The sequence below is a fragment of the Engraulis encrasicolus genome, chromosome 24 (genome assembly GCF_034702125.1).
Source record: "Engraulis encrasicolus isolate BLACKSEA-1 chromosome 24, IST_EnEncr_1.0, whole genome shotgun sequence".
NCBI classification, from domain to species: domain Eukaryota; kingdom Metazoa; phylum Chordata; class Actinopteri; order Clupeiformes; family Engraulidae; genus Engraulis; species Engraulis encrasicolus.
The window spans coordinates 3795848-3814162 of record NC_085880.1 but is presented as its reverse complement, the minus strand read 5'-3'; the positions used below and the strand labels follow the sequence as shown (position 1 = coordinate 3814162).

At 43.4% G+C, this 18315-nt stretch overlaps 1 protein-coding gene across 1 annotated transcript; it reads right to left on the bottom strand.

Moving 5' to 3' along the window:
- Positions 1 to 8920: 8920 nt before the first annotated feature.
- pkz (protein kinase containing Z-DNA binding domains) lies at positions 8921 to 14182 on the bottom strand. The gene is made up of 10 exons (XM_063191812.1): positions 13506 to 14182; positions 12824 to 12871; positions 12597 to 12713; positions 12362 to 12505; positions 12206 to 12265; positions 10920 to 11097; positions 10693 to 10833; positions 10463 to 10564; positions 10282 to 10344; positions 8921 to 10141 (listed from the first exon to the last, which is right to left on the bottom strand). Exons 1-10 carry the CDS (start codon positions 13958 to 13960, stop codon positions 10016 to 10018), a joined length of 1434 nt encoding a protein of 477 aa, XP_063047882.1. The 5' UTR covers positions 13961 to 14182; the 3' UTR covers positions 8921 to 10015.
- Positions 14183 to 18315: the final 4133 nt, after the last annotated feature.

The window sequence follows — 18315 nt, the reverse complement described above, 5'->3', positions numbered from 1 at the left end:
TGACTTTAAGTTTTCAGTGTAAAAAAAATTGCCATAGGTAGGTAAGGTTAGAATGATCTGAAAAAAGGTGTTACTATTACCCACCTGGTTTCACGATAGCTCTCAGTTCCCCAACCTCGCAAAGCTTTCCCTAAAAGCCTTCCGTCCTTTCTCAGCCTTCCTCCTGTTTGAGAAAAGAAAACCACAAGTAAAGTGTAGAGATGTTAGTCATTTGCAGTGGGAAATGATTGCCCTTCTGACGTTAGGCCTGCTTAACAAATGTAGCAAAAACGTATTTTTCTCAGGTAGGCTGATGATACTTGTGCACACAACCGAGAGCTGTGCTACTCAAGTCTGCACACTGCTGGATATGCTCCAAAAAATAAACTGTATTAATTAAAACACGCAATATTTCGATCACCCTGGATCTTAATCAGGCATATGGGTAACAGGAAGGAGCTGTGGCCTATAACTTATCAGATGACCTTATTTTACACCCGTCCAGGCAGGGCACCAAAAGGTGTCAGTCAATTAGACAGACTGGTGTCTTGACCTGTGCCTATTCATACAAAAGGCAAAACATTACATTACACTTAGGGCCTAGTTAGGGGGTAGTTAGGTTAAGCATGGAAGCTCTCTCTCTGTCTCTCACCTAAGTTATATCCCCGATGAAGATCCTGGGCATGTTTTGATAAGAATACGTGAAATATAATCAGGGGGGAGTGCATGCATATGATAAGAACACGTGAAATATAATCAGGGGGAGCCCATGGGGCTATACGTCTGAATCCCGTGCAGCCCTAGCTTCTTCAACTGCAAGGAGTTTTTGGATTTGCGCACCCTACCCAAACGACTAAAGCTGTGCTACTTAAGCCTTTACTCACTGTAACATTAAATTGATATCGAAAATGAACCCATAATGTGACATTGTGACAACCACAGTAGGTACAGACATAAGGACAATGATATCAAGAAATAACACTTACCATTTATATAAGTAAGATGGACTTCATCGACAACTACGCCGATCAGGTTGGTCTTGTATCGGTGGCTAGCATGTCCTCCCACTTCGCGCTCAGCCAGGCCTCGGGACTGCCAAACAGAATCTTATAACGGCATCATCGCCGTTTCATCGTCTTGACCCAGCTGTGTTGCAGATATTCCAAGGTCGACTGCGTCCTTTATTTGGTCCTACACCAATGCCATATGTAGACCTCCTTGAATGGTATTAACCCTCTAGCTACCAGAATTTTTTTTGAATAGGCCGGAATCCTACCAGGAATTCTAAGGAAAAAATGACATTTTGGTCATATTCTAAACAATGTCAAATAACTTGAAAAGAAATGAAAAGTGTCAATTACAAGTTACTTTCATATTAAAGTAGAGAAAACACACTTTCAAATGGTATATCATTTATGGATAATTAATTGTTCAGTATTCCCATAGAGTGCCTTTGATGTGGATTAAATGATAAAAATGTGATAAAATCCGATATTATCTAGGCCTATCTATCTATATATCTATATATTTAGGCCTATCTATCTATCTATCGATCTCTCTATCCATCTATCTATCTATCCTTCCGTCTATCCATCCATCCATCCAGGGTCAAAGTTGAACAATGATCATGTGACGACAACAAATGTCGTTCACCCAAAAGTCCTGTTTTAAAGCGGTTTCAAGCGGAATAACTGTAATGGACTACACTAGCTAATAATGTTTGAACTAAACCATGCCAAAGACGTGTACGGATAACCGGAGAAGTGTCCGCGATAGCAGACAGGACATGAATGGAGCTCTAGGAAGTTTCCCCTCCCAATTTGGCACGCGCCAGGCATCACCGACTTTGACCGGAATTGAAGTGCTACAAACACCACGTTGGTAGGCTATTATTGGAAGTTAGCATTCAACTCAACGTCTTCGCGCACATTTTTATGAAGGACAACGTGGAGTAGTAACAGTCCTTGACTGCTTTGCCAAAGCTGACACGCAAAATGAGTAACCAATTGTTCCATGCTGCGCGCTTCCTTCACGATGCGCTGTTACGCAGAGCTGTCGCTGTAAGTTGTTCCAGGAAATAAGATAGTTGGATACCAACATATGGTTTGACTCTGAAAACACACCAAAGACATTTTACATTTTAAATATGTAGCGTGTAGACATCGGCTGGACAGTTGTGTTTGCTATTTAGGACCATGGCATAACAAATCACAGTTGAACACCATCTCATAAGCTTAATAAAACAACATGATCTAAAAATAGCCTAAATAGTCATACACATGTGCTGTTGACCATGAAAATAGATCGAAGAGGGTTGGAAGTTTTCATATTTAGTGTATATTGGTTGTAGAAACAGAGTGGTTGTGTTTGTAGCCATCCAATCTCGGACGGCCGTCATTTGAATTCACGGCAGATTGCCAAATCGCATAAAGCGGCGCATCTCGTAATAAAATCTAAAATACTGAAAAATAATATAATATAAACATATAGTTTTTATACTGAAAGTATATCGAGGAGGGTCTGTAATATTGAGCTAAAGTGTTTGAAAGCTGGAAAATCTTCATGATGACTGCTGTTCAGCTGTATTTTCATATGAAAATATTCCGGCCGGCCGCGGCCGTTCTGGTACAGATCCAGCCGGACGTTCACGGCCGTTATGGTAGCTAGAGGGTTAATGGCGAAACCACAGCAACGACCGGGGTCTCGCAAACCCCCATTACCTTAGTAACCAACGGAGCGAGTTGGTAAATCAGACTTTTACCAAATCCAGTCGGTAGTAAGGCTAACACCTCTTCTTTTCCGCTGACAAACGACTCTAACGCTAAGCGGTGTTGGTTTTTCAAAGCGAAATTACGTTCCAAACTATTCAAAACACTGTCCAGAGCTTCTCCGAAAGATTGCTTCGCTTCGGCTGCCGCCATGATGGATTCGCGAAAAAACTACTAGCAACTAACTTCCGTTTGTCGAGTAGTACGCGTCATCGTCTTTCGTGCCTCCTCGCTCTGTGATTGGCCCCCGTTTCGATGTAAAGATTTCTGCCTTGGTCCCCAGGCTGTCCAGCAATAGAGCTCTTCAGCGTTGACGTCAACTTGTATGCGGCGTTTGGACTACCGGTTCCATGGCGATTTTTTACATTGCAAAACGCCATAGAGATTCAGGTTTGGCAAAAATATAAGTTGCACGGCAACAACGAACATTAGCGTGTCCCCGCATCCCTTTCTCATTAGTGGAACGGATCGTATCATCATGTTGGTGTATTCACATGTTAAATCATGACGATTATAATTCAATATTGCTAACCCCTTTCTGATCATTAAAACTTCCGAACTACATACTTTCCTTTGGTTGCCATGGGTACAACCTTCCGCACGTACATGCCGTTAGATACAGGCGCCGCTTCTGTAGTCGCCAAAAGCTTCCGCTTTTACCCCTATTCATTCCCAATGGAGGCCGGAAGCCGATAGGAACCAGGACGTCCTTAAATGCTAACATGAAAGACTACAATCTACTACATGCTTCCGCTTCCGCTGAAGAACTCTATTCGAAAAGAATGCGCAAGGCAGCATGGGTACTCCCAGGCTAGCTCCAGGTAGGATTAAAAGATTAATTAATCACTGTCCCGAGTCAGCTGATGGTTATGTGAATCGCTAGTAAGCGAACGATGACTCTCGCGACCACCTCCACGGTCCGCTGTCAGAAAACCCCAAATGCAACTTTTTGACAGAGCAGTCCAATCGAGTGTCGTGGGACACACTTTTCAAAAGAAAAATTGCTTTACATACCGTATTCAGATTTGTATCAACTGCTGGCATTCCGTGATGAAAAACATTCTCTCAGTGAGTTTATTTGAACAGCATTTTTTCACCACGGTGAAGATTTTGAGACAGGCATGCCACGGGAACCGCGCAAACAACGTCATCCTACCTTGTGCCCCTTTAAAAAATATACACCCACAATAGATAATAGGTAATACTTGTCCATCTGCATCACATTTTTGGAGGTGCCCTGGGATGAGATTCCACCAAATATGAAACGTGTCTTGACTGATTTGCCCATGTTATAAACTATTAGCCTACAATACATGACTTTTCTGTAGGGCACATACACCACACAATTTGTCAGAAATTACATCATTGCATTGACTCTGTAACAGTACTATCTGAGAGGAAAGACAAAGCAAGATAAAAATGACAGTAGCTGGGATGAAATTTCAGAAACCTGTTTTAGAAAATCATTTTCATTGATTTTTTTTATCTTGATACACTGTTGATGATATTGTGGCTGACATGCACATATTTTTCCATCCATTCTGCTAAGACGTATAAACCCACCAGGCCTAATTCTCTGCTGTGTCATATACACTTTTTTTCTGCACAGAGTTAAACAATCAACCCTCTTTTCTAGATGCCCTTGTGAAGACCCTTTTGCTACAGAGAGCAATTGTATTCATTACTGCCTTAAGATAAGTAAATTCATTTGCATGGAGTATTAATATTGCCATTGTTCATAGGATTCATGAACCAGAGGAAGATACAATTATTATTATATTTGGTCACCTAAGGGTGGCTTGATATAAACTGGTTCTCACGCAGATGGATATTCATCCACGAAGTGTAACGAAGATGCACGAAGCTCTAGGGGTCTGCGCGAGAGCCAGGCTAGGCTTGATAAGGGAAATAAATCCTCTGAACTGCGTTGGTTTCTGTTGCAATACTGTACATCATGAAACAAGGTCTGCAAAGATGTGCAATATTGCAGGACCATGCTCTCTGTGCATGTATCCAGAAATAACATACACATGTGCATACAACAGAATTAATGTGTGTGTGACTGCGTCACATCTCTGAAAATCCTGCGATCCTGATTAGCATTTTGGTTTGGAATCAGGTTGACTCTGAAGGCCCTCCAGACCCTCGTGTGAGATCTTGAAGCTGAGCGGAAATACACGAGGGTCTGGCGAGAGTCAGGCTACGACATGCTCGCAAGTTATCAAATTCACATAGACCACTGCAAACCCCACTGCTGCCTTTGAATGGTAAAACAGGACGAGTATGTGCACTGTGCAGACAGAGGGTTGGGCAGACATGTCATTATTATTAAGGGTCTGTAAGATCTCAGTAGGCTACAGTAGTAGTATTGGGACTTGAGCGCTCATGGGGAGAAGTAAGGGAGGCTGAAACCATCCCTCTGAAGGGGTGAAACTATAGGAGGGTGTTGAGCAGGGCAATTGCCCAGGGGGCTATAGGACCCTTCCGTATTGGTGCTGGGGGCCCTATTGTGACTATCATGGCAGGCCGTATGTAGGGCCCTATCAGTGATTTCTCCTGGGGCCCTGTGGACAATTGTTCCGACACTGTCCCTCTGTGATGTCTTTTGGGGTGGGGGTGCAAAGGAATGGCATACACTTTGAGGAGGAGGAGGACGAGGAAGAGGAAGAGGAATATGAGGAGGAGGAGGAGGAGGAGGAGGAGGAGTAGGGTGGAAAGGACATGGTGGCTCAGACTGTGACATAAAACTAGACTTGTTGTCAAACTCCAACTAGGTCAGTGATGTGGCACCAATCAGCAGCCAGCTCCCTCTTCTCTTCCCCTGGCAGCTCTGTGGCTCCCCTATGCTGTATGGCACAGCTGAGGCCTGCACTACTCTGCCTCTGGAAGACTGGGAAATAGGCTCAAAGGAGCAGAGCAGAGGAGAGGAGAGGAGAGGAGAGAGGGGACATGCAAGAGGAGAGGGGAGGAGAGGAGAGGAGAGGAGAGGAGAGGAGAGGAGAGACATGCAAGAGGGGAGGAGAGGAGAGGAGAGGGGGCATGCGAGAGGAGAGGAGAGGAGAGGAGACACAAGCAAGAGGAGAGGAGAGGAGAGGAGAGGAGAGACAAGCAAGAGGAGAGGAGAGGAGAGGGGGCATGTGAGAGGAGAGGAGAGGAGAGGAGAGGAGAGGAGAGGAGAGGAGAGGAGAGGAGAGGAGAGGAGGGGAGAGGAGAGGAGAAGAGAGACATGCAAGAGGGCAGGAGAGGAGGGGAGAGGAGAGGAGAGGAGGGGAGGGATGGGCGAGATGAGAGGTGAGGGGAATCTCTGATGAAATGAAAAGGACAGCGAATGAATGGCCATGGCAAGATTAACTGCTTGGAGAGAGAAAGTATCAGATATGAGTCCATTTGATATCTCAAAGGGAATGAAATAATTTCACTATCACGCATTCATTTCCAGAAAGAGAATGCTGAATTATAATGATCAGAGAAATACATCATCCATTGATTACCATGTTAAAGTGCTCCAATTCCCTTACATCACAGAAAATACATACATGTTTTAGATGCATGGATACCTTTTTTTTCATGCATTACTGTAAGTAACCCATTGACCAATTTAAAACGAATTGCTGAATTCCTATATCACTTGCTAATTTTATTTTGGTGACACCATCAAACCTTATTTTTGTCGACGCCATTGTTTGTTTGGGTACATTGCATCTTTTATAAGCCTTTGCAATCTGAAGGATGTTTTGGTTGATCTCACGATGGCGGGTTGATGTGTGATGTGTCTGTCTTCTGTGAAAGGTGAAGAGCGAGGATGAGGCACTTCCCCTGATGAGGACCAAGAGTCATTGGGTAATGCAAACAAAGCTGTCGACGTGGCGTGAATCAACAAGCAGGGATTATAAATTAGATGCAATATCCTGATTGGAATACTGTGTGTGTGTGTGTGTGTGTGTGTGTGTGTGTGTGTGTGTGTGTGTGTGTGTGTGTGTGGCTTGTTGATTGTGTTCCCTACTGCCAGGGTTCTATGTGTGTGTGTGTGTGTGTGTGTGTGTGTGTGTTGATGATTGCGTTCCCTGCTGCCAGGTTTTATTTTCCAATCTCCTTGGCTGCTGACTGCACCCATGCCACTCTTCTCCCTTCACAGCAACGGAGGCCAGCAGGCTTTCCACTCGCACTCGCCCTGAATTATCTGATGCAATCAGAGCAGCCTGACACTGGCAGCCTCCTCCTCCTCCTCCTCCCAGGATCTTCTTCTTCAAAGTCCTTTGACAGCCTTTGAAGGCTGAATGAAATTGTCTCGATGAAATTAGCCCTGATAGATAAGACACACACCTGCCAGGAGAGAGCATGCGACTGGCTCAGTGTCTCTGTCCTGCCCCAACAGCTGCTTGTGTTCACAAGGTGGGGTGACCGACATTATATGCAGACAGACGGACAGACAGGCAAGCAGACAGACAGACAGACAGACGGACGGACGGACAGGTGGGCGGACGGATGGACGGACAGACAGACAGATGGCAAAGAGCAGGCAGGCTGATGCACGTGTTGGCACTGAATGTACACTGAATGACAAAAGACCAACAAAGGTGGGCGTCTGCGCCTTGAACTTAATACTTGTGTATTGCTTGGTGTGAGCACTCCCAAAAAGTAGTAATCACTCAAGATAATGGAAAAAAGGAGGCGCACACAAGACTTGTGTGAAAAAGTGTATTGAAGCCGAAAATATACAACAGAAGTCTAAGGTTAACTGGAGAGACAGACGTTTCGGAGCTAGTCCATTCTCAATGTCTCCACTCACTCCACTCCGAAACGTCTGTCTCTCCAGTTAACCTTAGACTTCTGTTGTATATTTTCGGCTTCAATACACTTTTTCACACAAGTCTTGTGTGCGCCTCCTTTTTTCCATTATCTTGAAGGTACACTGTGCTGGAAATGCTCAAAAAAGGTACTGCAACTATGCTGCTCATTGAAACTGGGCTGCCTATTGCCAAATTTGATCTTTTCATGAAACTGTACTAAGTAATAAACTAATATTTACTATGGCCGAAGTACAGTCATTTTCGCAGCTAAAAATGGCTATTTCTGGAAATTCAGAAGCTTAGCAATATTCTAAAGTCTGTTTGCCTGCAACCTAAAAACTGCTGAGTCGGCGCAAACTCTTATTTTGAAGCATCACCTCTTCAGACACAGGTAGGCTACAGCAGTATGATTTCAAATGGGACTCTGAAGATGCAAATTCATTGTTGATCACGAGTGAGTGCTGGGAAACAGCTGTGGAAGTACCAGAGCTTTGGCCAGCCAATGAGACGAGATAGAACCCAAAAAGCGTTTGGCTCTGCCTGGCAACAACAGCAGGGTGCCTTGTCTGCCGCTGGCCCATGTGACAAGAGTGGGAGGCTGTGTTCAGCTGGCGTTACTGTTGTTGAAGAAGATGGTAATCAGTTGTTGCTGTGCCCTGGACGCCCCATTAAATGTCACACATCTCCCTGGGTAAGTAAAAGGGTGTCTTGCTGTGTGCAACCTACTCCATCTCCAGGGCTTAACCCATGAAGAAGAGTCTGATGCTGTTGCCAGGCGCGTCACACTCAGTGCCACAGTGCAACATCTCCCCCTACTGCTCAAGATGGGAATTGCTTTGTGGCACTTGATTAAATATCAGAGGAATGTGGAGGAGATAATGTTGTTTTAAGTCAAATCATATGGATTCTGAACAGAGAGACAAACAGTAGAACTGAAGCATCCCTTTAGCACATTGTTTCACTAAACTACTGTTTACAGTTCAATGTTGAAGTATGCATGATGGAGCAAGACTGCCCTCTGGTGTCTATCCGCATGTAACACCTCAGTATTACAGTAACCTAATGGGGCACCTAAGTCACACCCTCTACTTCCTGGTTCATGGGGCAGAGGGAGTCAAAAAATAATTACTGGGCTTGAAATTAGTGTTTTTTCGACACCAATCCAAACCTTGGACCTCCACTTATGCGTCACAAATCCACCACGACTCACCTTGTTCACTTCCATTCAATTTTTTGACTCCCCCTGCCCCATAGATCTAAGCACTATTTATCTTGATCTAATCAAACTATTGGAAACTATAGCAGTTTGATTGGTGTGACAATTAAACAAATATAATAGCAATCATGCAAAGTAATTTCACAAAACAAATTTGTTTGTAAAAATCATGATAGAATTATTTTTATTTCAAAAATACATATATGACAGTCCACATGATTTCCAAAAAAGCTTTTGTATAATAATCAAAAACTTTTAGTCAAAGAATAGAATTACATTATATAGCTTTGTAAAGTCATATATATTGATGGCCTATTTCATCATCCATCTCTATTCTTTCCTTGTACCAACTGTAATGACAGGACAGATACAGATACAGTGTTAACACATAAACCACCACCACCAGGACCACAATCATCAACTGCATATACCAGGGGTGCTCAACTAGAAACTGAAAAGGTCCACTCGCCAAACTTCTTATGTTTCCAGGGTCCAAAAAAGTCGCTACGGACCGATGCAGAAAATAGCCTCACTTGCTGGCCGCACTGGCCTCATGCTCACTCACTGAGTTGTCATAGTGATGATACTTTCATTTGTCATAAGACTGGCGAAATACACCTATAGATCGCATGGCAGCGAAATCTCATGTATAATTGATACATATTAAATACAGATGGATTTTGTCTTGGTCCGGATGACATTGCGTTTGGGTCCGCATCCGGACCTGGGTCCGCCAGTTGATCATGTCTGGCATATACAAACATACCAGTGGGAAGCAGAATGTGCAAGAAGTAACAAAACAACAAAAAACACCAGAGATCACATGATTTTGTGTCCTCAGAACAGTGAATTCGCATTTACCGACACAATGTTCCAATGCTATTCATCTCGCCAGATACAGTTAAAAACATTACTTCCAAAACAGTCTAGCCTGGCCTTGCAATTCATATTTATCTCCATGTTACACCTGGGGCAGGTCTTCTGGCAGGAGATTACTCATGTTGCCAAAGAACTAGCCAATCAGCAATTGGGGAACAGACAATGACACATTACACGAGCAGATTACATGTCACGACCGAATGCCAGTGACAGGGTACAATCAGATGCACATTTCAAACTTCAACAGACTTCACCCCTGCCATCAGTAATCATTTCTCAATTTGGCCATTCCAGACCTTCTGTAGGAATGAAATTAGTACAAGGTGAGATCAGGCTAAGAAGAGTCAACTAGTGTAGTCCACCGAAGATATAGTGGACTGAAGTCACACGGTTCTCTGTCTTGAAGGAAATGAATCATTGAGCAGAAAAGTCTTGATGTATTTCACAATCTCTTCAGCTGATGGTCTATTCTCTGGTGCTTTGGACAGCATTTTGTAGATGAGCTGACTCTGAAACGTGTTGAGAAATATTAAAATCACAAAACGGAGAGAACAAATTGATGACTGTGATGCTGTAGTCAGAGAGAGAGAGAGAGAGAGAGAGAGAGAGAGAGAGAGAGAGAGAGAGAGAGAGAAAAAAACATACACACCTCTGAGGAATAGTTTTCACAGAAGCCAGCAGGAAATATCTGATTTCTTAACTCAGGCCATATCTACAAGAACGAAATTTGAAAAGGGTATCAGGGTTATTATTCAGCCTTTCATATCATATTGGGACAAAAGTAAACTAACTGTTTACATGAATTTACATGAAGAGGCATAAAAGCATACCTTTGCCCTTTCAGAACCTGTAGTCAGTTCCCATAAGAGCTCAAAACAAATCAACCCGAGGGGATATATGTCAGTCTTGTTGTCATAGTCGGACTTGTCCATCTTCAAAAGAAATTACAGTAGATCACACATCAAGTAGCCTACAGTAGTTCGGTACTAAAACAAGTTTACAATATTGTTTCATACGGTTGACAAATTGATTAACTGTTTAGTAACAAATTGTAACTAACCTGTTCAGGGCTCATGTAGGTTTTTGTTCCTGCTCCTATTGTTCTTTTCAAGATACCGCCATTTTGGTTCGTAGCAGATGTCACCAGCCCAAAGTCTCCTATCTTTACCTTCCCCTCAGCAGTAAACAATATGTTTTCAGGCTGAAACACAAGAAAATATCACTTCCAATTCTTGAAAGACAAATAGTGTTTAGTTTAGAAAAGCTAATACATGCTGACATTATTACCTTCAAGTCTCGGTGGATAAATTGTTTCGAGTGAATATACTCCACCCCAAGGACAACTTGCTGAAACACGTCAAGAGCATCCCATTTGGTCCTCTTTGACTTGCCACAGTTTCTCTCCGCAATCCAGTCGCACAGTGTACCTCCCTCACAGAACTCCATCTGGATGAACAGACACCTCCTGGCAAAGAGAAAAACATCGTGGTCACTAAAAAAAACTGAATATATGAATCCCGACATGTATAAATCTGATTGAAATATGTATATCTATTAGTTATAAATAAAAATGAATGAATTCCTCAAACAGAATACTATATACGTAGCTGTTATTGTTTTTCAGGTCATGATGGCTGAATATGTTGAGAACAACGAAAGCGTAACCCCAGGGGTCGGCCCTACTCCGCTGCACAGTATTTTGCCAGGGATACAGTATATTGAAGATACATAGTTATTGGCTTTAACGCCATGGTGTGAGTGAGCCAGCTACAGTTTCCGTCACTATACATGCATATCCTACTGTGCATCATAGGGATGAGAGGTTTGACAAGTAGCTTCATCCAGTAGGTCAGAGGTTCTTTCAGAGTGTTTTCTGCTGGGACGCCCTTTTGGACCCAAGACTATTTTTGTGAACGACTTCCAAATGTCACATAAATTCCTCTTCGAAATGCCACATTTTTGCTTATTAATATTGCTAAAACTTGAATTTGAATTCACACCAAAAGTTAAAATCAGTCATGGGTAAGCGCAGTCATGGGTAAGCGGTTAGGGCATCAGACTTGTAGCCCAAAGGTTGCCGGTTCGACACCCGAACCACCAGGTTGGTGGGGGGAGTACTCAACCAGTGCTCTCCCCCATCCTCCTCCATGACTGAGGTACCCTGAGCATGGTACCGTCCTGCCGCACTGCCCCCAAGCAGCGCCATTGAGGGCTGGCCCCTTGCATGGGTAAGGCATAAATGCAATTTCATTGTGTGCAGTGTGCAATGTGACAATGGGAGTTTGGTTTCCCAATGGTCTTTGACTTCAATTTTACAAATACACACATGTTGTTTTTCTCTGTGCTATTGTATGGGTTTTATGCAAGCATTCCATTCTTACTGCGGTCCTCCTGCAGTATCATTGCGACCCCCTGGGGGTCCTGACCTCCAGTTTGGGAATCGATGCAGCATGTACACAAAGGGTTTCTATAAACGTGCACCCGTGAGATGTCAATGGGTAGCCCATATGAGATTAGCCAGGCTAAACAACAATGAGCTTTGCTTTCACAATCGCCAGGAAAAAATCAGTTACCTGAAGTTTGGTCCACTGTGTTTTGACAGACATGACAGGTTCTCATCGTCACTGTCAGTTCTGGTAACATGGCAACCAAAATAGAAACAAAAAATCAGTTTCTGGATTGTAAATAAACAAATACATCCTAAACAAAATGTTCCTTGTCTTTCTTACCGAGAGATAGGAGGAGATGATTGCTGAGACATGCTGTCTTTGTCAAGACTACTCCAGTCGAAGCGCTCAGGCCATGCTGTGATGTAACGGACTATGTTTGGGTGTTCACAGTTGGCCAAGGCTCTCACTTCTCTGTCTGCCTCCCTTGACAGGCCAAAACAATGTTCATTGCCAATGTTAACATGTATATGAAAGGAGAAGCATACACAAGAACCCCGTGGTTAAACATGCTTACCTGTCATATTCAACAATCTTCAATGCATAGAGCTTGTTATCTATTTTGTGTTGCACTCGATAAACATAGCCATATCCTCCTTCGCCAAGAGATTTGACCATGTCAAAGCTCGCAAAACTAGGAATGAAGAGAGACAACAATGGGATTTTACAAATGATCAGTTTCAGGAATATAGTTCACAAACATTTTGGGCATACCGGTACGTACATACAGTGTAGTGTACCTACCTCAAACCAGATTCTGCTCTGTCACCACAAGTCGCATCTTTGGTGTCACTAAACAACAACAACAAACACACAGTAACACTTTACTTGATGCCAATCAGTACAGTGTCATAATAGTGTCAAAACAGTGTCATGACACAGTCATGAGCGAGTCATACGGTAAACATGGTGTCAGTGTCATAAATGTTTTATGGTCATGAAAAGTAGACATTGTTAGGGGCGTCTTTGCCATAACAGAATGTCACTGATAAAGGCATGATTAAACACGAGATTTAAAAATATATATATATATGTAGCCTATGGTTCCAGGGAGCAGAACCAAGCGCGACGTGTGTCTCGTAGAGCGTAGGAGAAAAATGACTCAGGTGAGTTTTACTTCCTCTGAATGTATTCTTTCAGGGTTAGGTTTCAGTTTCGATGTCAATGTTTATGACATAGACATAACGTTCATGACACATGAATGACTGAATTATGACACGGTTATGACATTATGTCATGCATATGACACCTGCGTCAAGAAAAATGTAACCCAAAACATGGTCTACAAGTACTTGAACTATTCCATTAATGAAGAGAGGGATGTAAGTAGACTGGAGTTTTACGGATGGCAATGAAGCCTTTTATTGGGTTTTGTGACTCATCAGTAGTTGTTGAGAAACAATGGCAGATAGTAGTATCACCCTACCTTTCTCCTGTGTCAGACCACTCGTTGCCACTGTCAGTGAGAGCCCAGGTATCTCCATCTACTTTTTTCACTTTTCCTTGCCTACTCAAGCTGTAGAGAGTTCTGTTGACATCCTTTTTATTCTGCTTAGAGTGTCTGGCAATTTGTTTTGCCGTCATCCTTGTCCCGTTTTTCAAAGCCCCCACTAAATGACTTTCGTCTTTACTAGATGTTTCTCTTGTCGGCGTCCCGTGTTCCTCACTTAGTTCTAGAGCAATATCACTTGTTTGCAAGGAGGACCACAGAGGTGGGTTACCAGAAACGCACAATCGGTCTTCTCTCTGAAGCCCATACAAGGTCCCGTTAACGTCTTTTGCCGTCTTCAGTCCCACAGCTTTAGCTATTTGCAAGGCAGTGAATGTGCTACCCGGTGGGCTTCCCTCAAAATAAGAAAGTATAGTTTCGCGCAAAGGCATGATTAAACACGAGATTTAAAAAAATATATACGTATGGTTCCAGGGAGCAGAACCAAGCGCGACGTGTGTCTCGTAGAGCGTAGGAGAAAAATGACTCAGGTGAGTTTTACTTCCACTGAATGTATTCTTTCAGGGTTAGGTTTCAGTTTCGATTCCTCACTGCGCTGTCATTGCCGCCTGGTCACGCCTTCTTCTGCTGTCCAACGTCGGTGGTGGTGCGCTTTCATTAAGGGCGTTCATGACAGCGTCTTTCCTGCGAGGTTGAAAATGTGCTAGGCAGCGACAAAGAAAATGGAATCTTGTACAAGAACCACAACTAGCTGGTGTGGCCAGGAGTGGCACTGCAGCTATGTTATCACAGCCAAGTAAATAATGAATGGGTGCCAATGGGGCTGTACCCTTCTCATAGAACTATCTGCCCGTGTGATTTTTTCCCTGGAAACAATGGAGTCGCGTTCGATAGATATGAGTAAGTGAAAGCATTTGCCGACACGTTTGCATCTTGTCAAGTGTTAGATTCGTGAAAATGACCCTTATTTCAACTATAGCAATGACATAACACGTGACAATCGACTTTACGGCACTACGCCATTTGTTTTGTAGTTTTAAGTCTGACTTCAGATGTCGATGTGTTTAAAGTTATGTTAGGATTGTTGCGGACACCTGTTATTTATTGCATTTAAGGTGGTGGAAAAGCGGCATGTGTACATGGGGTAAAGGAAATGACTGCGCTCATCCTTAAAGGGACACTGTGCAGGAAATGGTCAAAAAAGGTACTGCAACTATGCTGCTTATTGAAATTGGGCTACCTATTGCCAAATTTGATCTTTACATGAAAGTTTACTAAGTATTAAACAAATATTTTCTAGTATGGTCCAAGTACAGTCATTTTTGCAGTTAAAAATTGCTTTTTTGGGAAATTCAAAATGGCCAAGGAGAAGATCCCCCTTTTCATGAATGAAAAGTGCAATTTTTCCAGTCGTAATGAATACTTAGAATTTGATGCTGGTGGTAAGTATTCGCGAAAAATGTAACATTAGTGAATGGGCAGCAGGAATTCTGGAAATAAACAACTAAAAATCTCACACAGTGTCCCTTTAAGAATTTGGGCACCTTCAATTAACATGTTGGACGGCGGTGGGGGGTTTTGAGGTGTGTGACCGTAGATGTCTCTGCTAGGATCAGTCAGAGTACGTCTCTCGTCAGCTCTGGTCGTGAATAGTCGCAAAGATTCCTCAGCCAGCAGGTATTAGCCGTATGCTAGCGTGTTGCAGGACAAAACTAACACGTCTTTGGGAGAACAAAGCCATGTCAGGAACCTTTAACTTCACTTCTAATACAACGTTCATGATAAGGTACAGAATGTGCCCACATCTTTACAAACCAGAGAACAGAACCGTCACAAATCCCTGCTGAGCCATTTAGCCCAATAGGCTCCCATTCATCTTTTACTTGGCTGCGTTCGCCAACGGGGCTATAATGGGAGCCAATGAGAGATGCCTATCTCATAGCTTAGACAATTTCTGGCGCGAGCATGCTCAGTGTGTCCGCGTGAAGCATCCTGGTTAGAATTTGCCGTTCACAGGGGCTGTTCACTCACGGAACAAGCTACTAGCCACAACTGGCTAACCCTAACCACGGGACAGTGCAAAATGAATGGGTGTCAATGGAGTTTTCTACCATTATAATTTTTGTGATTTTTTATAATTTTTTGTCCTGAAATATTAATATTAAGTTCGAAGCTAGAAATAATAAGACCCCATTTGAGTAGCGTTTCGATTATTTTGCGCCACTAGATTATTATATACTGGGTCACAAAGCTCAATTTTTATGGGGCCAACCCCATAAACATTAGCACGATGCTAGCGAGTACAGGTTGAAATCTTCTAACCTGCTGTAAAACTACACACCTGAACGATTTGTCAATACAGCCTATTGTTAAACAACAGTCATAGTGCTTACCAGGGATGTTTTGTTGATAATATTTGTGACTGGAAATGGCAGTAGCAATGTATTTAGCATGGGTTCCCCTTTCCATTCCATACATTTTCCCACATGAAGGACTGGCCTACGCTCGTTACTGCAGTAATGCATGCGAAGCTAACTGGCTACAATGGGAACCAATGAGACTGAGCCTTCTCCCTGTGTGTTCTAATTTCTCTGCCGTTCACGATGCAGTTGAAGGGAGTGACCTCTGCGCGGCAGTCGTGTCACATGGCGTTGAACCATCGCGGGAACAAAAGTTTTGTCAAGCTGCCACGCAGTAACAAAAACCTACTGCGCTGGGCAGAAGACCTCCTCCATGATGTGAGGAATCTGCCGTGATTGGTGTTCATAGCTCATGTGATTCATGTGTGTGTAGTTGAACTTGCTTCATTTTCTACATGCTGAAATGCATTTCATGCTCAAATGCAGTATACTCAGAGTGGTATCATCCATATGTATGGTCGCACAACCCACTTAAAACAGAAAAAAAAAGAAACAAACCACCCTGTCGTCAGATGCTCCATCTTCGCCACGTTAAGACTGTATGCCGTAGGTTAGAAAACCAATATTATTCCATGGGCCACCTGCTCGACGGTTAGAGTAGTGGTTGCGCGCCTGACTTCCATTCATGAGGTCCCCGGTTCGAAACTGCACCGAAACACGGGGAGTCTTTAGTTGCTGATGGTTAATGTGGAAACAGACCAGTTGCGAGAGACTTATCTTGTCTTTTATGTATGAAAGTGCACGAAACAGAGTGGCCTTTGTGGTTGGCGCGCCATGGTAAAGCTACATATTGAACACCTGGGTTCAATCCTCGCAGCATGGGTTGGCGCTGTTAAGTAATTTTTAAACGGTTCTATCTGAATGACGACTTTGGTCCCAAAACACAAAATGAATAGCCTAAAGTGAGTACTAATTAACTGAATTATTACATGGAAGTGAAGCCAAATCATCACAAATTTAACTAAGACTTGTACCATGATTCACTGAGTGGTAACCTGTATCTCTACCACAAGACCACCCGATTTCTCTCCGAGACGCAGAGAAAGTCTCGCATTTCACAAGCATGTGCCGACGATGGTAAGCGCGTCATGGAATTAGCGCCATGATTATTTAATTCCACGAGAGGGCGCCCTGGTACACCCGCTGTCTAAATAGGTAGATCCACCCACAGACCTAATAGATCCACCTTCTTTGCCGCTGTTGAAATCTCGTCGTCCTGATGTGTCCAGCTTGGTTGCGACGCAGTTATCCCCTCCTTTTTATGACCAAGCAAATCACGTTTTGATCAAATCTTTTGCTGCGTGGTTGCAAACAAGCCTAGTGTTTTCCCCCTTGGCGCTCTCTGTCCTCTCTCTACAAGGAGAAAGAATAGAGTTCTTCAGTAACGCGGAAGCATGTAGTAGATTGTAGTCTTTCATGTTAGCATTTAAGGACTTCCTGGTTCGTATCGGCTTCCGGCTTCCATTGGGAATGAATAGGGGCAAATTTCAAATAAGCTCCGAGTGCAAGCACGCACTTAGCGAACCCCCGCAAACTGTCGAGGGTGTTAAAAATAGGCTGTAGGTATGACATGGTTGATCATTTTGTGTCAAACTTCGACATAAATACGATGTTGCGTCCATATGCTAAACCCGGAAACTTTTGGCGACTACAGAAGCGGCGCCGGCATGTACGTGCGGAGGGTTGTACCCATGACAACCAAAGGAAAGTATGTAGTTCGGAAGTTTTAATGATCAGAAAGGGGTTAGCAATATTGAATTAAAATCGTCATGATTTAACATGTGAATACACCAACATGATGATACGATCCGTTCCACTAATGAGAAAGGGATGCGGGGACACGCTAATGTTCGTTGTTGGCGTGGAACTTATATTTTTGCCAAACCTGAATCTCTATGGCGTTTTGCAATGTAAAAAATCGCCATGGAACCGGTAGTCCAAACGCCGCATACAAGTTGACGTCAACGCTGAAGAGCTCTATTAGAAGCTGTAACACCAGGAAGTTGCTGCTGTCTTATTGGGAGAGTTGGCTTATTATTTGTGGCAACCAGTAACCCAGCTGAAGTTTACCTCTTAATAGCCAACATTTGAATCAATCTTTCAATATTTTCAAAATAAATGTAGGCCTAGATGTTGAATATCAGGGTAATTGGTTCCTTTCCTGGTGAACCAGAAGCTATGTGTTGACGCCCAGGGGGCTGGGCTACACAAACCTTCTGGTGCACCTGTGATTCGCTCTCCTCCTCCGTTTACGAAATAAACGGGGCAGCTCGACGAATCAGGATCGTAGGGAGGGATTTCAGTGGGTATGACGTTTATCGAACGCAACACCCTCCCCCAGGGTAGTTCGGCTGTGCCCGCCCCCT

Bases quoted from the DNA above. Each gene is read 5' to 3' on its own strand.
- pkz (XM_063191812.1), bottom strand. From the start codon at position 13,960: ATGCCTTTGCGCGAAACTATACTTTCTTATTTTGAGGGAAGCCCACCG. The intron at 12,506-12,596 runs GTAAGCATGTTT...TGGCCTGTCAAG, and splicing joins AAGATTGTTGAATATGACAG to GGAGGCAGACAGAGAAGTGA. The intron at 10,345-10,462 runs GTATGCTTTTAT...TCGTTCTTGTAG, and splicing joins CAGGTTCTGAAAGGGCAAAG to ATATGGCCTGAGTTAAGAAA.